The sequence below is a fragment of the Podarcis liolepis genome (assembly GCF_965112155.1).
Source record: "Podarcis liolepis genome assembly, chromosome: 16".
Taxonomy (NCBI): domain Eukaryota; kingdom Metazoa; phylum Chordata; class Lepidosauria; order Squamata; family Lacertidae; genus Podarcis; species Podarcis liolepis.
Window position 1 is genome coordinate 40,926,214 of NC_139567.1, and position 18,959 is coordinate 40,945,172.

Below are 18,959 nucleotides of genomic sequence, written 5' to 3' on the forward strand. Positions count from 1 at the left end.
CTGGAAGAAGCAACAATCACCAGTGTCGAAGCAATGATTAGTCAACATCAACTTCATTGGACTGGTCATGTCATGTGGATGCCCCATTATCGTCTTCCAAAGCAACTACTCTATTCCAAACTTAAAAATGGAAAGCGTAATGCTGGTGGTCAAGAAAAGAGGCTTAAAGACTGTCTTAAGGCAAATTTGAAAACATGTAGTATAAACGCCAACAATTGGGAAACACTTGCCTGCGAGCGCTCCAACTGGAGAACAGCCTTTACCAAAGGTGTGTTGGGCTTTGAAGACACTCGAACTCGGGATGCAAGGGAGAAACGTCCTAAGAGGAAGGCACGCTTGGCAAAATCCACACCGTGATCAACTCCCGCCTGGAAACGAATATCCCCACTGTGGAAGGACGTGTGGATCCAGAATTGGCCTCCACAGTCACTTACGGACTCATTGTTAAAACCGTGTTTATGGAAGACAATCTTACTTGGCTACAAGTGATCACCAAATAATAATAATACAGTGGTACCTCGGGTTACATACACTTCATGTTACAGGTGCTTCAGGTTACAAACTCTGCTAACCCAGAAATAATGCCTCGGGCTAAGAACTTTGCTTCAGGATGAGAACAGAAATCATGCTCCGGTGGCGCAGCGGCCTCATTAGCTAAAATGGTGCTTCAGGTTAAGAACAGTTTCAGGTTAAGAACGGACCTCCGGAACGAAGGTAATAAATAATAATAATAATAATAATAATAATAATAATAATAATAATAAATGTTTTAAGTAGCTGTTTTTAACTGCTTTTTAACCTCTAACGTTATCGTTTTGGAAACAGCTTTGGAAACTTCCCCTGCATGCAAAGACAGGCTCTGGTGGATTGAACAGATGAGACTAATTGTGTATCCAAACGGTCAAGAAAGAGAGTTTTTGCGCATGCTGTGAGGGGCAGGGGGGGCTAATCCACCTGAGAACGTAGCTCATCTAGAAGAAAAACTCTGGTCCTAAACCTCCTCTGCCCTGCAGGATATCTTCAGAAGAAAACGCTAAAGAGTAAACCCTACACAAATCTGGAATGGAGTCCCTAAGGTATTTGGATGGCACCTGGCACACCTCCTTCCAGCAACTCCTGCAGCCCATCTGGTGCCAAATGTCTTGCTCTGGTTTCCTTTGGACCACATCAGTGAGGCCAAGGTGTGTGTGTGTGTGTGTGTGTGTGTGTGTGTGTGTGTGTGTGTGTGTGTCTTGTTATCTCAGCAGCGCAGGACCTCCCAACACCCTGCCCCTGCTTGTGCCCCAGGGAGCTCACTTTGATGCAGTTTGACTTCACCCCTGGAGACACACTCCATTGTCTCTCAAGACAGACGGATGCCCAAAACAAAGAGCTTTGATTGTGTGTGGTTTGAAAAACAAAGAAAGAAAGAAACAAGCAGTAGAGATATATATAATGAAATGAAATCCAGTCATGGGGAAAATAAATTTGAATTCTGTGGTTTTGCATATGAAGACATAATATCAATCATTTGTTCCTTAGCAGGTCTTCAAATTAGGTAAATACAACCTCAGATGAACAACAACCGTGACACTAAAGCCAAAATGGAAAAGCCGTGTGTGAAAAACTAAGTACAGCACACCTTAGGATACAGTAGCTTGTAGAACCACCTTTGGCAGCAATAACATGAACCAACTGTTTTCTGTAGGACTTTATCACTCTCTCACATCATTGTGGAAGAATTTTAGCCTATTCTTCTTTACAATGTTGCTTCAGTTCTTGGAGGTTTGCTGATATTTGTTGATGCACAGCTCTCTTAAGGTCCCGCACGGCATTTCAGCTGGGTTGAGGTCTGGATTTCGACTGGGCCATTGCAACCCCTTGATTCTGTTTTTTTCCCCTCAGGCATTCTGTTGCAGATTTGCTGGTGTGCTTGGGATCCTTCTCCTGTTGCATGATGATGACGATGATGATGATGATGATAATAATAATAATAATTTTATTATTTATACCCCACCCATCTGGCTGGGTTTCCCCAGTCACTCTGGGCGGCTTCCAACAAAATATTAAAATACAATAGTCTGTTAAACATTAAAAGCTTCCCTAAACATGACCCAATTTCAGCCAAACTTTAGCTGCTGGGCATATGGCCACACATTTGACTGTAGAATATTGTGGTATACAGAGTTGTTCATGGTCCACTCAGTGACTGCAAGGTCCCCAGGCCCTGTGTCTGCAAAAGAAGCCCTAATCATCACCCCTCCACCACTGTGCTTGACAGTTGGTACGAGGTTCTTGTGCTGATATGCTGTGTTGGGTTTTTGCTAAACTATGGCAAACATCTCCACTTTGGTCTCATCTGTCCAAAGGACATTGTTCCAGAAATCTCATGGTTTGGTCAGATGCAAGTCTTCAAACCAAAACCGTGCTACCGTGTTCTTTTTCGAGAGGCAAGGCTTTCTCCTGGAAACCCTTCCAAACAAACCATACTCGTTCAGTCTTTTTCTAATCATACTGTCATGAATTTTAACATTTAACCTGCTAACTGAGGTCTCTAAAGCCTGAGATGTAACTCTTGGGTTTCCTGCAATTTCTCATGAGCATTGCACGGTCTGACTTGGGGTGAATTTGCTGGGACGTCCACTCCTGAGAAGACTGGCAACTGTCTTGAATGTTTTCCACTTTTGAATAATCTTTCTCACTGTAGAATGATGGACTTAGAATTGGTTGGAGGCGGCCTTAGAACTTTTCCCAGTTTCATTGGCAAAAGCATTTGCTTCTCTGAGAGAAGTGTCGTCTTTCCTCCTTGAGGGACGCAGGTGGCACTGTGGTCTAACCACTGAGCCTCTTGGGCTTGCCGATCAGAAGGTCAGCGGTTCAAATCCCTGTGATAGGGTGAGCTCCCATTGCTCTGTCCCAGCTTCTGCCAACCTAGCAGTTCGAAAGCACACCAGTGCAAGTAGATAAATAGGTACCACTGCAGCAGGAAGGTAAATGGCATTTCTGTGTGCTCTGGTTCCCATCAGTGTCCCGTTGCGCCAGAAGCAGTTTAGTCATGTTGGTCACATGACCCGGAAAGCTGTCTGTGGACAAATGCTGGCTCCCTTGGCCTGGAAGCAAGATGAGCGCCGCAACCCCATAGTCACCTTTGACTGGACTTAACCGTCCAGGGGTCCTTTACCTTTACCTTCCTCCTTGGCATTGTGTTAAAGCACACCCGAATGCTCCAGACCAGCAAACTGCTAAATCTTTGGCTTTTCTAGAGATAGGCACACTTGCTGATGATTTGAACTCCTTGTCTGTTACTTAGCCTCTTAATTCCTGTGGAAGCGGTATGGGTGTTAACATGGGATTGCTACATGCTATTGAATCCTAAGGTGTACTTAGTTTTTCACACATGATTACTCCATCCTGTCTTTATTTCTGTTAAATAAATCATGACACAGAGTCATATGTCATGTGTTGTTCATCTGAGGTTGCATTTACCTAATTTTAAGATCTGCTAAGGAACAAATGATTGCTATTATGTCCTGATATGTAAAACCACATGATTCAAAGGCATTTTCCTTTCCCCATGACTGTAAAATAACCTAGGAGCAAGTCTTGTTGAACTGAATGGGACTGACTTCTGAATAGAGGCATATAAGATTGCACTGACTGCCAGACCCCAAAATATGAACTTCCTGCCAGCAGGGGCCTGTAACAGGATCCGAGGACTTAGGCTCTTGGAAATATGTACTAATCTACGCAGGGTTCAAAATGCGCCAACAGCCTGTGCAAAGCCTTTGGGGAAGCGGGGCCACTGAATGGGAAACAATCTCCCTTTTGGATCTGAAATAGCACCTTGTGACTGGAACAGGTGCAAGAAACTGACCGGCTAAGCTGCTCGTGGGTCGTACACAGCTCTTTGGGAAGGAGAGGGTCGTGTGTCAAGGAAGATTTGCTTGACAGGAAGAGAAGTATATGTCTTAATTTTTAAAAAGCCTCTTGCGGCATTTTAAAGACTAACAGATTTAGTGCGGGCACAAGCTTTCGTGGACTCAACTTCACTTTGTCAGGCATGAAGAGCAGATCCAAACTATTGTGGCCCATGTTTCGTTAGCCGAAAAATGGAAAACGAGCGAGGTCCCAACTAAAGAAGAATGGTCACTTAGGCTGATGGAATATGCGCAGCTTGCAGACCTGACATAGAATAAGAAAACAAGAAGAACATACGTTTAGAGAAGATTGGAAAATGTTTATTGAATATATGGGGGGAAATTGTGTACACTTGAAAACATTGGCAGCATTCAACTGTGTAAATAAGTTTTGATGGATGTAATAAAGGAATACTGAATACTGAATGGTTGAGTTTATGTAAAATATGCAGGGATTTATGGTATGCAAAATGAACCATGGAAAGAGAAGAAAGGAAGTCACTGATATTTTAAGGCTGTTTAAATGAGTATTCAAAATTGTAAAGCAGAACATTTAATAAAAATTATAATAAAAAAAGGTCGTCAAAGACAAGACGCAAAGCTGAAATGCATGAAAGTTTAAGCGTAGCGACCGTTTTCAACAGCTAAGTGGCAACAATAGTATTCTTCAGCTATACTCTGCTAATTTTTCACCCATGGGGGGAGGCAGTGTGGTGTAGTGGTTAGAGTATTGGGCTAGGACCTGAGAGACGGCAGGGTTCAATTTCCCTCTGGGCTATGAAGCTGACTTGGTGAGCTCCAGCTGCTTTTGAACAATATTATTTGTTTGTTTGTTTGTTTGTTTGTTTGTTTATACATACCCCACCCATCTGGCTGGGCTTCCCCAGCCACTCTGGGCAGCTTCCAACAAAATATTAATACACAGTAATGCATCAGACATTAAAAGCTTCCCTAAACAGGGCTGCCTTCAGATGTCTTCTAGAAGTTGGTAGTTGTTTATCTCTTTGACATCTGGTGGGAAGGCGTTCCACAGGCAGGGCGCCACCACTGAGAAGGCCCTCTGCCTGGTTCCCTGTAACTTGGCTTCTCACAGTGAAGGAACCACCAGAAGGCCCTCGGCTCTGGAACTCAGTGTCTGGGCAGAACAATGGGGGTGGAGGCGCTCCTTCAGAGCATCATCCCTGACCACTGGTCTTGCTAGCTAGGGATGGTGGGAGTTGTGGTCAGAAAACAGCTGGAGACCCAAGTTTGGGAAACTTTGTTTCGGACAGATGTCTTCTCCAGGCCTACCTGAGGATGCAAGGACCTCAGTCTGTCACCTTCTGCATGCAAAGCAGCTGCTCTAAGCTGGTGGCGGCTGGGAGGCAAGAGAGAAGGCAGGGAGCCCAACAGTAGGGGAGGCCAGAGTCAATGAGAGGCAGATTCTGCTAAATCCTGCTGAGACTATGAAGAGGAGAAGGGATGCGGGTGGCGCTGTGGGTTAAACCACAGAGCCTAGGACTTGCCGATCAGAAGGTCGGCGGTTCAAATCCCCACGACGGAGTGAGCTCCCGTTGCTCGGTCCCTGCTCCTGCCAAACTAGCTGTTCGAAAGCATGTCAAAGTGCAAGTAGATAAATAGGTACCACTCCAGCAGGAAGGTAAACAGTGTTTCCGTGCACTGCTCTGCTTCGCCAGAAGCGGCTTAGTCATGCTGGCCACATGACCCGGAAGCTGTACGCCGGCTCCCTCGGCCAATAAAGCGAGATGAGCACCGCAACCCCAGAGTCGGCCACGACTGGACCTAATGGTCAGGGGTCCCTTTACCTTTATGAAGAGGAGAAGGAAGCTGGCCGGCAGGGACAAGCCCTGAACTGGTTGTAAGTAAGGAGGACAGTCGAGTGGGGGGCTGGCTGTGAGGGCAGACAGAGGATGATGAGGCAGTGCCCCATTTACCCTAATAAACCCACCTCCACTTGCAGACTCTCCAACATTTATCCAATGAAAACAGGGACATCTTCATCAATAAACAACCACAGTTTTACTATTATTATGCAGCTTCCAACAGATTTTTTAAAAATAAGAAAACACTAAGCATTTTTTTAAAAACTTCCTTATCCAGGGCTATTTTCAGGTGGCTTGGGGGTCGGATAACTCCAACATTTATCCGATGAAAATAGGGACATCGTAAGGAACAGCGGGACATTCTGGGATCAAATCAGAAACCGGAACGACTTTTGTAAATAGGGACACTTAGAGGGTCTGCACTGGTTCCCCCCGAACCCCAAGTTACCGCTCTGACCCTTAACAACAATTAGAAACTGACCTGCAATCAGTTTAAAATGTAGGGCAAGAAGCCAAGTTACAGGGAACCAGGCAGAGGGCCTTCTCGGTGGTGGCACCCGCCCTGTGGAATGCCCTCCCACCAGATGTCAAAGAGAACAACAACTACCAGACTTTTAGGAGACATCTGAAGGCAGCCCTGTTTAGGGAAGCTTTTAATGTTTAACAGACCACTGTATTTTGATACTTTGTTGAAAGCTGCCTAGGGTGGCTGGGGAGACCCAGCCAGATGGGTGAGGTATAAATAATAAAATTATTATTATTATTATTATTATTATTATTATTATTATTATTATTATTATTATGTGTAGGCATCTTTGCAAATGCATAGCTCCAGGCACCTTGGTGCAGAATTTGGAGTGATGTGGGAGGAGGCAGGGGAAGCAGATAGGTGCTTCAAAACAGTAGCCAAACCTCCTCCATTTCCTTAGAGATCTTTTGGCACCAATCCTGTGAACAGCGGGAGATGATGACCTCTAGGTGACCTCTCTCCCCTGCCTTGCAGCTGCTCTCTGCAAGGCATTTAATCTAGCTATGCCCTGTCCCAGGAAAAGAATAACCCACTGTGCTATTTATACCCCAAAGCGTACATCTTGAACAGAAATAGCCCCCCGGGCGTCAGAACGCGCTCTCCAGCTTCAGGGCCCATTAGAAAATCTGCTGTCACCAGAAGCAGAAAACCTACGCCATCCACAATGCTACCTAAATATGTCACAGGCAGGGATGAAGCGAAGGAAACAAGCACCACTCCACTCGGCAGTCATCGAGGTTCCCAGAACCACAAGGCCCCACAAGCTCAGGGTCAGGACACCTGCGTGGAATGCAGAAGCCCCCCCAGTTCATATTCAATATATTTAGTTTGGCTTGCCACGTCACTTTGCAAATTTGCACGAAAATTCATCAAATCTTTAATGCTGCAATAGACACATTTCTCTAAGCAATTTTGCCTAATAGGAACTCTTGCAAAGCAATTTCCCTTACTATAATGGTGTAGTGGTTAGAGTCATGTACTAGGACTAGGGAGACAGCAGGGTTCAAATCCCCTCTTGGCCAGTCCACTGGGTTGCCTCGGGCCAGTCACAGCCTCTCCGCCTACCTCGCAGGGTTGTGAGGAGGGTAAAACAGGACAAGAACCCGTGAATGCCACCTGGAGCTCACTGGAGAAAAGGTGTGATATAAATGCAACAATATATTATAATGCACTTTTGCAGGTCTTTTTCATGATTATACACACTTTTATGAACACTTTACCCCAGTGTATGCATTTGTTTTGTACCCATTACTTGGCTGGGTAAGTGCCCTACAAAACCCACAAAAAGACGGGCGTGTTTTGGCTAGGATTAGGCGGGCTTGTACCTTTTCATGTGAACTGAACCTGATTTCTCTCCCATTGCTACATCCGGTTAAAAGGATGTTAGGCAGAGCAAGGGATGGGGAAAAGAGCCTCTTCTCTCTGCCGTATAATAGTCTGGAGAGAAGGCCAGACAGAGTAAGCCAGAACTGGGTCGGATTCGGCATCAAGCAGTTTCATACACAGAAGAAAACAATTAACACCCCCCATCCTTAATGACCCGGCTAGCAGCTTGGCTGTGACAAGACAAACAGATGCCAAGCCTTGCTCTCGGTTCCATGCGGCCATTACGGACTATTAGCCGAGCTTCTGTTCCAAGATGCAAATGAAATGGTGATTCATAGACAGGGTGGGTGTTTTATCTGCAAATCTGCTCCCTGATCACAACAATCGACCGTTGCAAATCGCCCAGGGGGACGACAGCAACACAAGGCTATGCTTTGCCTTATATGGTGTCTTGCCATATGTCCATCCAGTTCAGTATTTTCTACGTTGGCAGCAGCTTTTCAGGGTCTCAGCCAAGCGGTGCCTCTTCCAGCCCTGCCTGGAGAGGGTGGGGTTTGAGCCTAGGGCCTCCCCCTTAAAATGAAGCAAGATTCCATTCCTCATGGTTCTGAATTAAGTGGAATTTAATTGGAAACTGCAGGAGCTGCCTTTAGATACTGGGGAAGATCATTATTCTAGCCCAATATTGCGCACACTGACTTACAGCAGCTCTTCAGTAAGGGCCTTACTCTACCTGCTTGAAAAGTAGATGTTGTAGCGTGGAGCACACATTTAAAAGCTGATGTAGCCATTCATTTTGGAGTAAGACTGGGAAAGACCCGGGTTCAAATCTCCATTCAGCCACAGAGCAGCAGCAGCTCACGTTACAATGGAGCGTTTGAGCGCTCTCTTTGCCACCCGCCCGAACCCATCTTCACATTTCGGCAACACAACACCAAGAGGCTAGCGGAGGTGAAACCCAGTACCAGGGTATCATCTGTCACCATGGAAACAGTGGGCTCCTCCATGCCGCTGTCATGGAAACACAAAGCTACAGAGCAGGATGAGTGAGAAGGAAGATTCTCTGCAGGAATAAAAGGAAGGGGGGGGGAGGTCAAGCTGTTTGGATTTGGGGTATAACTTCTGGCCACTTCAAAATAAACCAGGCCCAAAGGGACTTTGCTGTCTGAGGGTGATGACGAGACGTAGACACCAACAGCTGTTCAGTCTTGTTTTAATGGCCTGCTCCTCCACCTGCCTCACTTTGTCCTAAGGTAGAATCATAGAACTACAGAATCACAGTGACGCACGAATATCAACTAAAGCATCCATGACAGACGGCCACCCAACCTCTGCTTGAAAACCTGCAATGAAGGCAGGTCCACAACCTCCTGAGGGAGACTGTTCCACTGTCAAACAGCTCTTGCTGTCTTCCTGATGTTGCCTCGGAATCCCCTTTCTTGTAACTTGAAGCCATTGGTTTGGGTCCTACCCTCTAGAGCTGGAGAAAACAAGCTTGCTCCATCCTCCATGTGAGAGCCCTTCAGATATTTGAAGATGGCTCTCATATCTCCTTTCAGTCTCCTCTTTTCCAGGTTAAACATACCCAGCTCCTTCAACCACTCCTCATCAGGCTTGGTTTCCCAACCCTTGATCATCTTGGTCTCCCTCTGCGCACCTTCCAGCTTGTCAACATCCTTCTTAAATTGGGGTGCCCAGAACTGGACACAGTCTTCCAAGTGTGGTCTGACCAAAGCAGATTCAGAGCGGTACCATTCCTTCCCTTGATCTGGACACTAGACTTCTTCTGTTGATGCAGCCTAGAATAGCATTAGCTTTTTTTGCTGCTGCATCACCCGCTGGACTCATGTTAAGCCTGTGGTCCACTAAGGGATAGCACCACTTCAAGCCTTATAACCTGGAACCTGGGCATAGCCGTCAACTTTTCCCTTTTCTTGCGAGGAATCCTATTTGGAATAAGGGAATTTCCCTTAAAAAAAGGGAAACGTTGACAGCTATGAACTTGGGAGGTTTGCCAGGTGAGCTCAAAAAGGTCCTGGACCTGTGCGTATGCCTGTCACAAAGGAGACAGAGATCACCACCTCCTAATTCAGGGGCAGGGATTTTTCAGCAAGGGCCATATTCACTTCTAGGTAACTTTCTGGGGGCCACATGCCAGGAGTAGGCGGGGCCAGAAGTAAAAATGGGTGGAGCAATCAGCATTACAAATCTCAGGTATACTTTCTTAGAATCTCTTGATTCCCCCACTCCTTTGAGATATTTGATTTAATGCATATGTTCAGAAACTGTAGGGCTTGTTTGTTTTAAGCAACAAATAAGAGGGAGGCTAGAAATCACCACTACCACAGAGCTGTGGCTTTTTAATATTGGAAAACTTTTATTTTTTTTCTCTTCCAAATGAGCACCAACACATATCGTAAATAGGTCAACAAATGCTTCCTTCCTTCTAATACTGAAGTACTATGTACAATTATACAAAGGACATGACGAGGTGAAGACCGCCCCCCAAAAAAGAAAAAAAAAACCCCAAAACAATTAAAAACATTTATTACTGAAGCAAAAAAACGACCTGAAGAATATGCCAAACAATAAAAATAAAATACAAATAAAACAAAAACCCAAGAAATATGTACACACAGTTTGTAAACACAAGGGCGTCAACACGACAGGCTGGTATTGGAAAAATAGTTGCTTCATTTAAAGAAAGCATTAAGGTGCCCATTGTATCTTACCCATAATGCTATTCTGCTCACAGTTAAGTGGGCAGGGTTTTTTTTAAAATTTAAAGTTAAAAACCATTTGTTTTCTCCTTCTTCAACCGTTTTCCAGCATTCAACTTCCTTTTTCTTTTTTCTTTTAAAAAAAGATTCCTGAAAGTCAACACACAAACAAATATTCCAGAACATTCCACTCCCCGGTTTTCTCTCAGACAGGTAAAGCATTTCTTCAGCTACTCATTCATTTCTTTCATCATGAGCGACGCAAAGCTGGGTTGTGTGTGTGGTGGGAAGTGCAATTCTTCCTCACCCTTGAAATGATACTATGAAATGTATATTTAATACATAATTATCTCAGTCCGAAAACACAGACATACACACAGGAATAAAAAACAAACAAACCAATACGCGAACACGAGGAACAAGAGATTTCACCTGCTTGTTTTGTCGTTTAAAATGTGTGTGCACCAGAAAGTTTTCTGGGAAGGGGCAGGGCGTGTGGCGAAATGAAGCACATGCAGCATTGATCAAGCACACTGCCAAAGAGTCATATTGCCAAAGCGCAATCCAATCATTTGTGCTGTTGGTCCACTTGGGAGATTTATAGAGCAATCAAAACTGGGGTAAAAGGAAAGACTTAACAGCGACGAGGGGGAAAAAATAAGAGACCCATTAACGCCAGAGATGTAAACATGTCACCAGAATCTAGAACAGTGATGGCCAAACTTGGCCCTCCAGCTGTTTTGGGACTACAATTCCCATCACCCCTGACCACTGGTCCTGTTAGCTAGGGATGATGGGAGTTGTAGTCCCAAAACAGCTGGAGGGCCTAAACAGATAGAATCAGAGGTTGCCACCTTTTCTTTCTGACCCTGCTCCTGCACCTTTAAATGACAGCTAAATAGAGCCACTAAGATGTCACAGGAGGGGAGGAAAAAGACCCCCCCTCACTAGTTCCTCCCCATGCTGAGAAATTTTGCTCTGCCTGCAAATCTGTGTGTGAGGGTGCTGTTAAAAAAAGGTGGCAACCCTAGACAATATCTGCTGCCGCACACCCCAAAAACCTAAAACAGGAGGCCAGCTTGCAATACAGAGACCCGTGGCTAAAGAACAGGACAGGAAGCAGCTTGTGCTGTTTGGAGATATTATTATTTAAAAAAAGGACAATCTATGTTGCCAACTCACTTGCCTTGCTATGCTGCCTGCCACTTGAAGCTTCATTCTAGAAGACAGTTTCCATATTATTCACCTTTCTGAATTAGATGGTTCACCTGGTAAAACAGAGATTTACGGAAATCCGGCAGCAGAGATTCACAAGCTACTTCTTGTTGTGAACAGAGCACGGCCATTGCTAGTGCTATAGTGACTCCGGAGGCAATGAACAAGCTCTGAAATTGATTCTTTGGTCTGGTTCAGAGGAAGTCTCTACATACAGACATATAGACAGAGGTGGCCCAATACATTTGGTGGTGCCTAAGGCAAGAAAATCTAAATGGTACCTCCCTCCCGCCCCTCCACGGTAAACATATAACGAAATAAATAAATCATAGACAAGTTTCGATACGAAATCATTCCTGCAGCGTGCAGCAGAACCTAGCTAATGCGTCCAGAGGGAAAGTCAGGGGTGGTGCGAGAAATTAAGACCCGGCGAGTCCAATGAATGGGGTGCCTGTTGCAACTCTCTTGCGGTAGGGGAGGCACATGCTGAACACGGACTCATGCAGAGACACACAAGAGATGGGTTTCTCTGGGGCAGAGGAGAGGGTGGTTTCACTGGTTGTGGCTGCTCCCACTGATGGCAGGGATAGAGGGGAGAGAGATGTTGATGGACAAAAACTCCCTTCACCCCCAACACCACTAGCCGCGTCCAGAGAGCCATTGATGTTCCCTAGGCTGTCAATCAAGTTGAAGGGAACGACAAACTAATCCACTCCTGTTTGGACAGAGAACTGCTCATGTTAGCCTACAACGCCAGAAAGGAGGAAAGAAGACAGTGTCTTTCAAGAACTGTTCCCAGGTCCAGATGAGGGTCTCAGCTAGGCCAAGGCCACATCCACACCCAGCATTTAAAAGCAGTTATAACATTTTAACATACCCCTCAAGTGTCCCGGGGAAAAAAAAGGGAAACTCTGTTCCTTATTGTAAGAGAACAGTGGCCATTTGGGTTGCTGTGATCTCGCGGCATGATTTCTCCCCCAAAATGTCTTTTTGTGGGGGTTGCGATTTCACACGGTGCCCAGAACTTAGGCTGTGCAATTTTTGTTTCCCCCCCAAAAAAGCTGACAACTTTGTGGGTGTCAGGAATTTTACTTTTTGAAATATGGCAACCAATCCCTCTTCCCAGGGAACTCTGGGAACTGTAGTTCTGAGTGGGGAATAGGGGGCCTTCCTAACCGCTCTCAGTACCCATGACAAACTAAGGCTCCCAGAATTCATTGGGGGAAGCCATGACTGCCTAAAGTGGTACCACAGAGCTTTAAATGTATGGTGCAGATATGGCCTAAGGCCCAGGCCACAGCTTTGCCTCGGCTGAGGTGTTCCTAGGGTGTCCCTTGACAAGAAGATCAGGCAGCTCAGAAACTAGAAAGCAGTCACAGAGTGGCTCAGGAATATACTTTAAGGAAGCAGACAATCCCAGAAAGTCTTGAGAGATTTCCCAAACCGAGGCTTCCCTCCCGCCGTTATCAACCCCGGACACAAAAGACTAGGCAGCCTGGTGCTATTTAAATCCTTCCAAACCACAACCTAAACTTCCTTGCTTCTAAGTATAGCTCAACATCTGTTTTTGCCTACCTTGTGCTTTAGCCGTGACAAATGCCACCCCCTTCAGATGTAGGTACAACTCACACCCCAACTGAAATCAATGAAAGTCCAGCTTATGTTAATGGAGTTAGAATTATATCTTCAGTCTCTTTCTTTTGACACTACATTTGGCCCTGCCTTGACAAATAAATATATATGAGGGTTTGCTCCCATTTTATCCTAACAAGAACGCTGAAAGATGGCCTTTCCTGAAGATATTCAGGGAGCTCTTTGACACTCGAGTGCCCGATTTGAAAACATGTTCCCCTGATTCAAATCTGAACACCCCAATTATTGTATCGTACAAACATGTTTTCCACACTTCTCTCTGGGACAACGATGAGGGTGCTCCAAAGACAGAGAATTTGAAAAGACGAAAAGGCACAAGATTTAAAACAACATCATGCAAAAGTTAGCAGCATAGCGTAAGCCATTGAACGGCACTCACTGAGATTATCAGGAGCAACCTATATACACTCAAATGGAAGTCCCAAGACAAGGAATTATTTCAACATCTGTCTCTGTCTACATTCAAGAGTGTGAATTACCGTGCGTCCCTGAATTTATTTATATACTTAAAAGTGAATCCTTGCCTCCAGACGTTCCAATGGGCTTCTCATTAACCACGAAACTGGCGGTATATTAGTTTCTTCCCTGCCCTGCATTTCTTAAGGTCTTGTTTGATTTGAACGCAACTCCCTGCTAACAAACATCTGCCTAACATCTGCATTATTTCCCTTTAAATAATAGTTTGCAAGACAGAGAGAGAATAAAAGTTTAGAAAAATCCAAAACTGTAACACGCAAAAGTGGTTTGGTGGGGGGGCCGGTGGGGTGTAAAAGACCACATATATATAATTTTTTTAAATTCAACATTATTAACATAAAAAGTACATATGCTACTGCCTTGTATGGTATGTAGATATTATAATCAGGGTGTCATTTTTATATGATCCAGGAACCCAAGGGAAAAACAAAGTAGAATGGGCAAGCAGAGGAATAACCCTATCAAATTCTGCAAGTCAGAGGGATATAATTCAAGATCTATTCTTTCCATCAGCCAAGGGGAACTCACTATGAGACAGGGACGGTGTTTCCACCTGCAACCTGTAGAATTCAGGGGGCAAATGGCCGTGGTTCTAGCCCTCATGATCAGGAGATAACTTCAACTCTCATTGCTTAATGCTCGTTTTAAATCCCCCCCCCCCCCGGAGACAACGGCTGACCTCTGCAGTCTGCTACCCATCAGGAAAAGATGGTACCTATCAACTAACTTGGGGACAAAAAAATTTAGCCAAGTTCTTTGGTCATGCTGTAAAAAGAGAGAAATCAAATTTCCAAAAGCCATTGATTCAGAACACAGTGTTTTTGAGCGTAAACTCAAAATCACCGGGGGGGACGGGGACGGCATCAGGATGCTGATGGGCTTCCAACTCCCAGCAGCCCCAGCGGCCAGCATGGCCAATGGTGAGGGACGATGGGAGTCCAACAACGTCCAAGAAGGCCTCAGGTTCCCCACAAGTAGTTTAGGGCATCTACTTTTGCTTTCCCCCTTCCATTACCAAACACAAAACGCTGTCACACGAGTCTGTACTCTAAGAGCAGGTGATGGGTGATTTAGCAGCAAAATCTAGCAAAAGTTAAGAAGCACTTGAGGTTAATGTTTTAGCAGAGCAGGAAGACTGAAACTAGATCTCAGGAGGGACAGGCCAAAAGGGTGCTTCCGATATCAAATGGTTTAGAGAGGGGAATGGGCTGCAGCCACACAATAAAAATGGGGTGTTCTATCAGGTAAACAAACAGGCTTGGATTTTGAGAGACTGGACTTCCCAGGTCCAAGCTGGGTATTGCACAGTTATTAGGACAGCATGTAAACAGGTGGTGTGGAGATGTAGCAAGACTCCTGCTTATCCTTTCATCTGCAAAGGCAGCAATTTGTGGATCTTGCCCCACAGACAGATCTGTGCCCTGAAATTAAGCGTTTTGCTACAAAGTATGATTAGGGGGGTGCTTCTCTTGAACCATCAGAGCCAATTAATCAGCAAACATTAGTGATTGAACCTAATTCCCTCCTCCTCACCTCAAATTTTCTCTTTGCTTATCACTCTCAAGTGGGCACCCCCCCCCCACTGCTGCTAACCTGAGTTTCTGCTGCAGAAAAAGGAATCCCAACAGGAGGCCATGAAAACTGAATGGTTTTCAACACCTGCCCTGACCAAAATAAACAACAACCAAAACCCACACCATGGGCTATACTGGATCTCTTTCTTGCCAGCAGATTGCGACAGATTTGCAGAGCAGATTAACCTACATGAGAAGATTTCCACCAATAAAGCAAGGGTGGAATGAGAAAAAGAGAGAGGCAGCGAGGGGGGAAGGATGGAAAGGAATTCATTTAGATGTGTACAAATTCAGCCTGACTTCACTTGTCAGACACCGGAGTCGCTTTGATGCAGAATGCAAATTCACAGTGTCATTGACAATGCATTGAAATGCAAAAAAACAGGGGGCTCTCAAAGCTCTCCCCTTGCGTCCCCCTGTGTCCCCCCCCAAAAAAGACCCCTTAACTTGACCAGAGGGAGGCCTTGAAGCAAAACAGGAGTGATTCAAAAGAAGGCTACCCCTCTGCCATGCACAACCCTGGCCCGACATAGAACATTGGCAAGTAATATTCTACACACACCCTGCAAATCTTAACAGACAGTTAACATGTTTAGCCAGATCCAATGGAGAAAGCAATTTCTTCTAATATAGTGGGGAGGGAGAGGCAGACAAGGATTCTCACAGGTCTTGCATTGGGAAACTGAGGCCCCGCTGCTTTCTGATGGCCACTGAACCTTGGTGCAACATCAGGACTAAGACAGCATCTTTCCTTCCCAACTGGGAAGGACAATTTTGACAGTAGCCCCAGATTTGGGCAGGCTAAAATGGCCCGCCATCGTTTGTGAACTCTCCCCTCTTCTATACAGAGCTGTTGCTCTATCTCTCGCACCGAGTAGAGAACACTACTTAACAGAGTAGAGGAAAACTGTGGCCCTCCATATGCCACTAGACTACAACTCCCATCATCCTTGACCCTTGGGCCACGCTGGCTGCTGGGAACTGGAGTCCAACGGCACCTGGGGAGGCTGCAGGGTTCTCCACCTGGAGGTTTTTAAGAGTCCTCTGCTTCTTTCAGAGCTGCCTCTGTTCAAAACACTCACCCCCCCCCCCCACTGCTGAACCAGAACTTAACACACACTTAGGCTCTGAAACATTTGTTACTGCCTGAGTCCACCACCCCTGTTGTGTTTTTGTTCTTTTTAAAGAGTCACACTTAACAGCACAAGTGCATGTCGTCCAACTTATCATCTGCAGAAGCCATCCAGGCTTGTTTCCATCATCCTAGTGAGACCAGTCAGCCCCCCTTCCCGCAAAAAAAATATCAAGCAGTCAGGAGGCTGCAAAATTGCCAGCAATTTTGTTAAGCATATAGATCACCACCTCCTTGTTCTCCTTGCTCCCCACTCGCCTCAAATGTATTCGTTCCATTCAATTTTGAAGAGGGACATGCTTCCTGCACTTGAAGTGTCAACGCCGTAGGAAGAAAATGGCGAAGGGTTTCCGATCTCCCAACATCAGCACCGCAGTGTTTGGGTGGGCTTGCTCACTGGGAACAGGAGGCCAGGGAGGGCTAGGCCCGTGACCTGTGTTTACACCCCCCCTCCTCTCAAATCAAACATTAGTACGAAAAAGACGAAAATCCAAAGAGATCACTTAAAAAAGAAACAAGCAATCAAACGAGGAACACAGACCAGTCCGGGGATGCCACTAGCGACAAGTTTTTAGGCTACAGTCTTTGAGATGCAGAGAGGATACAGCCATGAGGTATATATATTTTTTTCTGCGGTCCACAAGTTTCAAGCCATGGTTGACCAGGAATTTTTTTAAAAGGCCAAGCGGGGAAAGGGGTAGGGGCGATGCAACTCTCCCGCACGCCCGACGTCTGAAGACCCAGCACTCCTTCCCTCGTGCCGGGACCCTTGGATTAAAAAACACACACACACACACCACCCCAAAACCAACCTCCAGTTTGTACTGAGACAATGTCACTTAGGAAACGGTTTTGGGGGGCACCGAGTTCGAGTCCTCCTTATATCTATACGCACCCCCAATGCCAGAACACAGAAGAGTAAGGGAGCTGGGCAGGGGAGTGGGGGAGGAGGAAGGGGACCAGAAGTCAACTCACAAACAAGAGACAAAAGCAAAGAGAGACAGAAGTTATCGAGGCCGGTCACCGCTAAGGATGGCAGGAAGGATTCTGTGAGGAAGCATCTCAACACGACGATGACGACGACAAGCCCCCAAACGCACGGAACCAAACGGTTGTCAGTCACTCGCTCATATATATATGTGTGGGGTTTTCCGGGAGATAAAATGTTCGGTAGGATGACAAACTCCCGCTCTCTCTTGCCCGTGTTCGGCGTGCGTCTCCTCGCCATTTAATCCCAGCCGTTGTCCTTGATCATGTGAGCTAATTCAATGATGTATTTGCCTTCCTTATACTTTTGACTGCTTTCAAACGCGTGTTCCTGGAAAGGGAAAGAGACAGAATCAAAACAAGGGAAAGGAGCGAAGTTCCTCCTGGGTCTCAGTCCAGGGACTGCCATGTCCGGAAACAGAATCAAGTACCTTCCGCATGCAAAGAAGATACTGTACTACACACTGAGAGCCAATGTGGTGTAGTGGTTAAGAGCGGTGGACTCGTAGTCTGGCGAACTCGGTTCGATTCCCCGCTCCTCCACATGCAGCTGCTGGGTGACCTTGGGCTAGTCACACTTCTCTCTGAAGACTCTCAGACCCACTCACCTCAGAGAGTGTTTGTTGTGGGGGAGGAAGGGAAAAGGAGATTGTTAGCCGCTTTGAGACTCCTTAAAGGGTAGTGAAAGGCGGGATATCAAGTCCAAACTCAAACTCTACTGAGCTACAGCTCTTCAGTAAGGAACCTGGACAGCACCAGGTTAGGGAAGGAGGTCGGGTGGGCCCAGGAGATTTCCCACCCCTCTTGCATTACTGTGGGAACTGTGATCATCATCTGACAGTACAGCTCCAGTGTGAAATGGACAATCACCACAAACAGGAGCTCAGCTTCTTTTAAAACCCAGCTGAAGTGTGCAAAAGTTGTGGGCCTTTTCTAAACATTGTGTATTAGCAGAGGTTTTGGAAGGAAATTTACAGAGGCTCACTTTTTTTCTTTTTGATTCCTGAACTGCCCAACCGTGTTTTGGAAACATAATCCGATTGTTCAAAGGACTGAGGGTTTTAGCGCCTGGCTGGCGTGAACTCCCAAGGTCCCTTTTGCAACAGGATCAAGTTCACGGATTTATCCCAGAGGCTGAAATGTTGCTAACTTCCCCAGCTGCTCAGCAGCCAACCCCAACTCCAGCCTTGCTGTGGAAGAGGGCACCTCTCTCGGGTCTTTTGCACAGCTCAAAGCCAGAGTAGGCTTCGCCACACCGCCAAATGGATCAGCTAGCTGGTATTCAGAAAGAGACCTTGTCCCAGGAATAAAGCATGTGTTTTATGCCGAATCAGAGCGTTGGTGCATCTAGCTCAGTACTGTCTACACTGGCCGGCAGCAGCTCTCCCCTAGGTTTCGGGCAGGGAGGGGACATTCCCAGCCCTATCTGGAAATGCCAGGAAATTGAACTTTCCTGCATACAAAGCAAGGGCTTTGCCACTGAGCTACAGCTTGCCCTCTAAAAATAAAAGGAGATTCCAGTTATCACAATAATAATAATAATAATTTATTATTTATACCCCACCCATCTGGCTGGGTTTCCCCAGCCACTCTGGGCGGCTTCCAACAAAACACTAAAATACAATAA

The 18,959-nt window shown here is 45.9% G+C and overlaps 1 protein-coding gene and 1 long non-coding RNA gene across 4 annotated transcripts in view; one reads left to right on the forward strand and one right to left on the reverse strand.

Moving 5' to 3' along the window:
* LOC310695551 overlaps positions 1-18,959 on the forward strand; it is a 197,695-nt gene that overhangs the window by 118,279 nt on the left and 60,457 nt on the right. The window lies entirely within an intron of this gene.
* YPEL2 (yippee like 2) overlaps positions 9,928-18,959 on the reverse strand; it is a 51,798-nt gene continuing 42,766 nt past the window's right edge. For 2 of the 3 annotated variants that reach the window (XM_083480173.1, XM_083480172.1), the window contains exon 5: positions 9,928-17,663. In XM_083480173.1, the coding sequence (XP_083336299.1) occupies positions 17,574-17,663 (90 nt within the window). In that variant the 3' untranslated portion in view covers positions 9,928-17,573. The remainder of the gene's footprint in view (positions 17,664-18,959) is intronic. The other variant, XR_014520100.1, reaches the window with a different exon arrangement.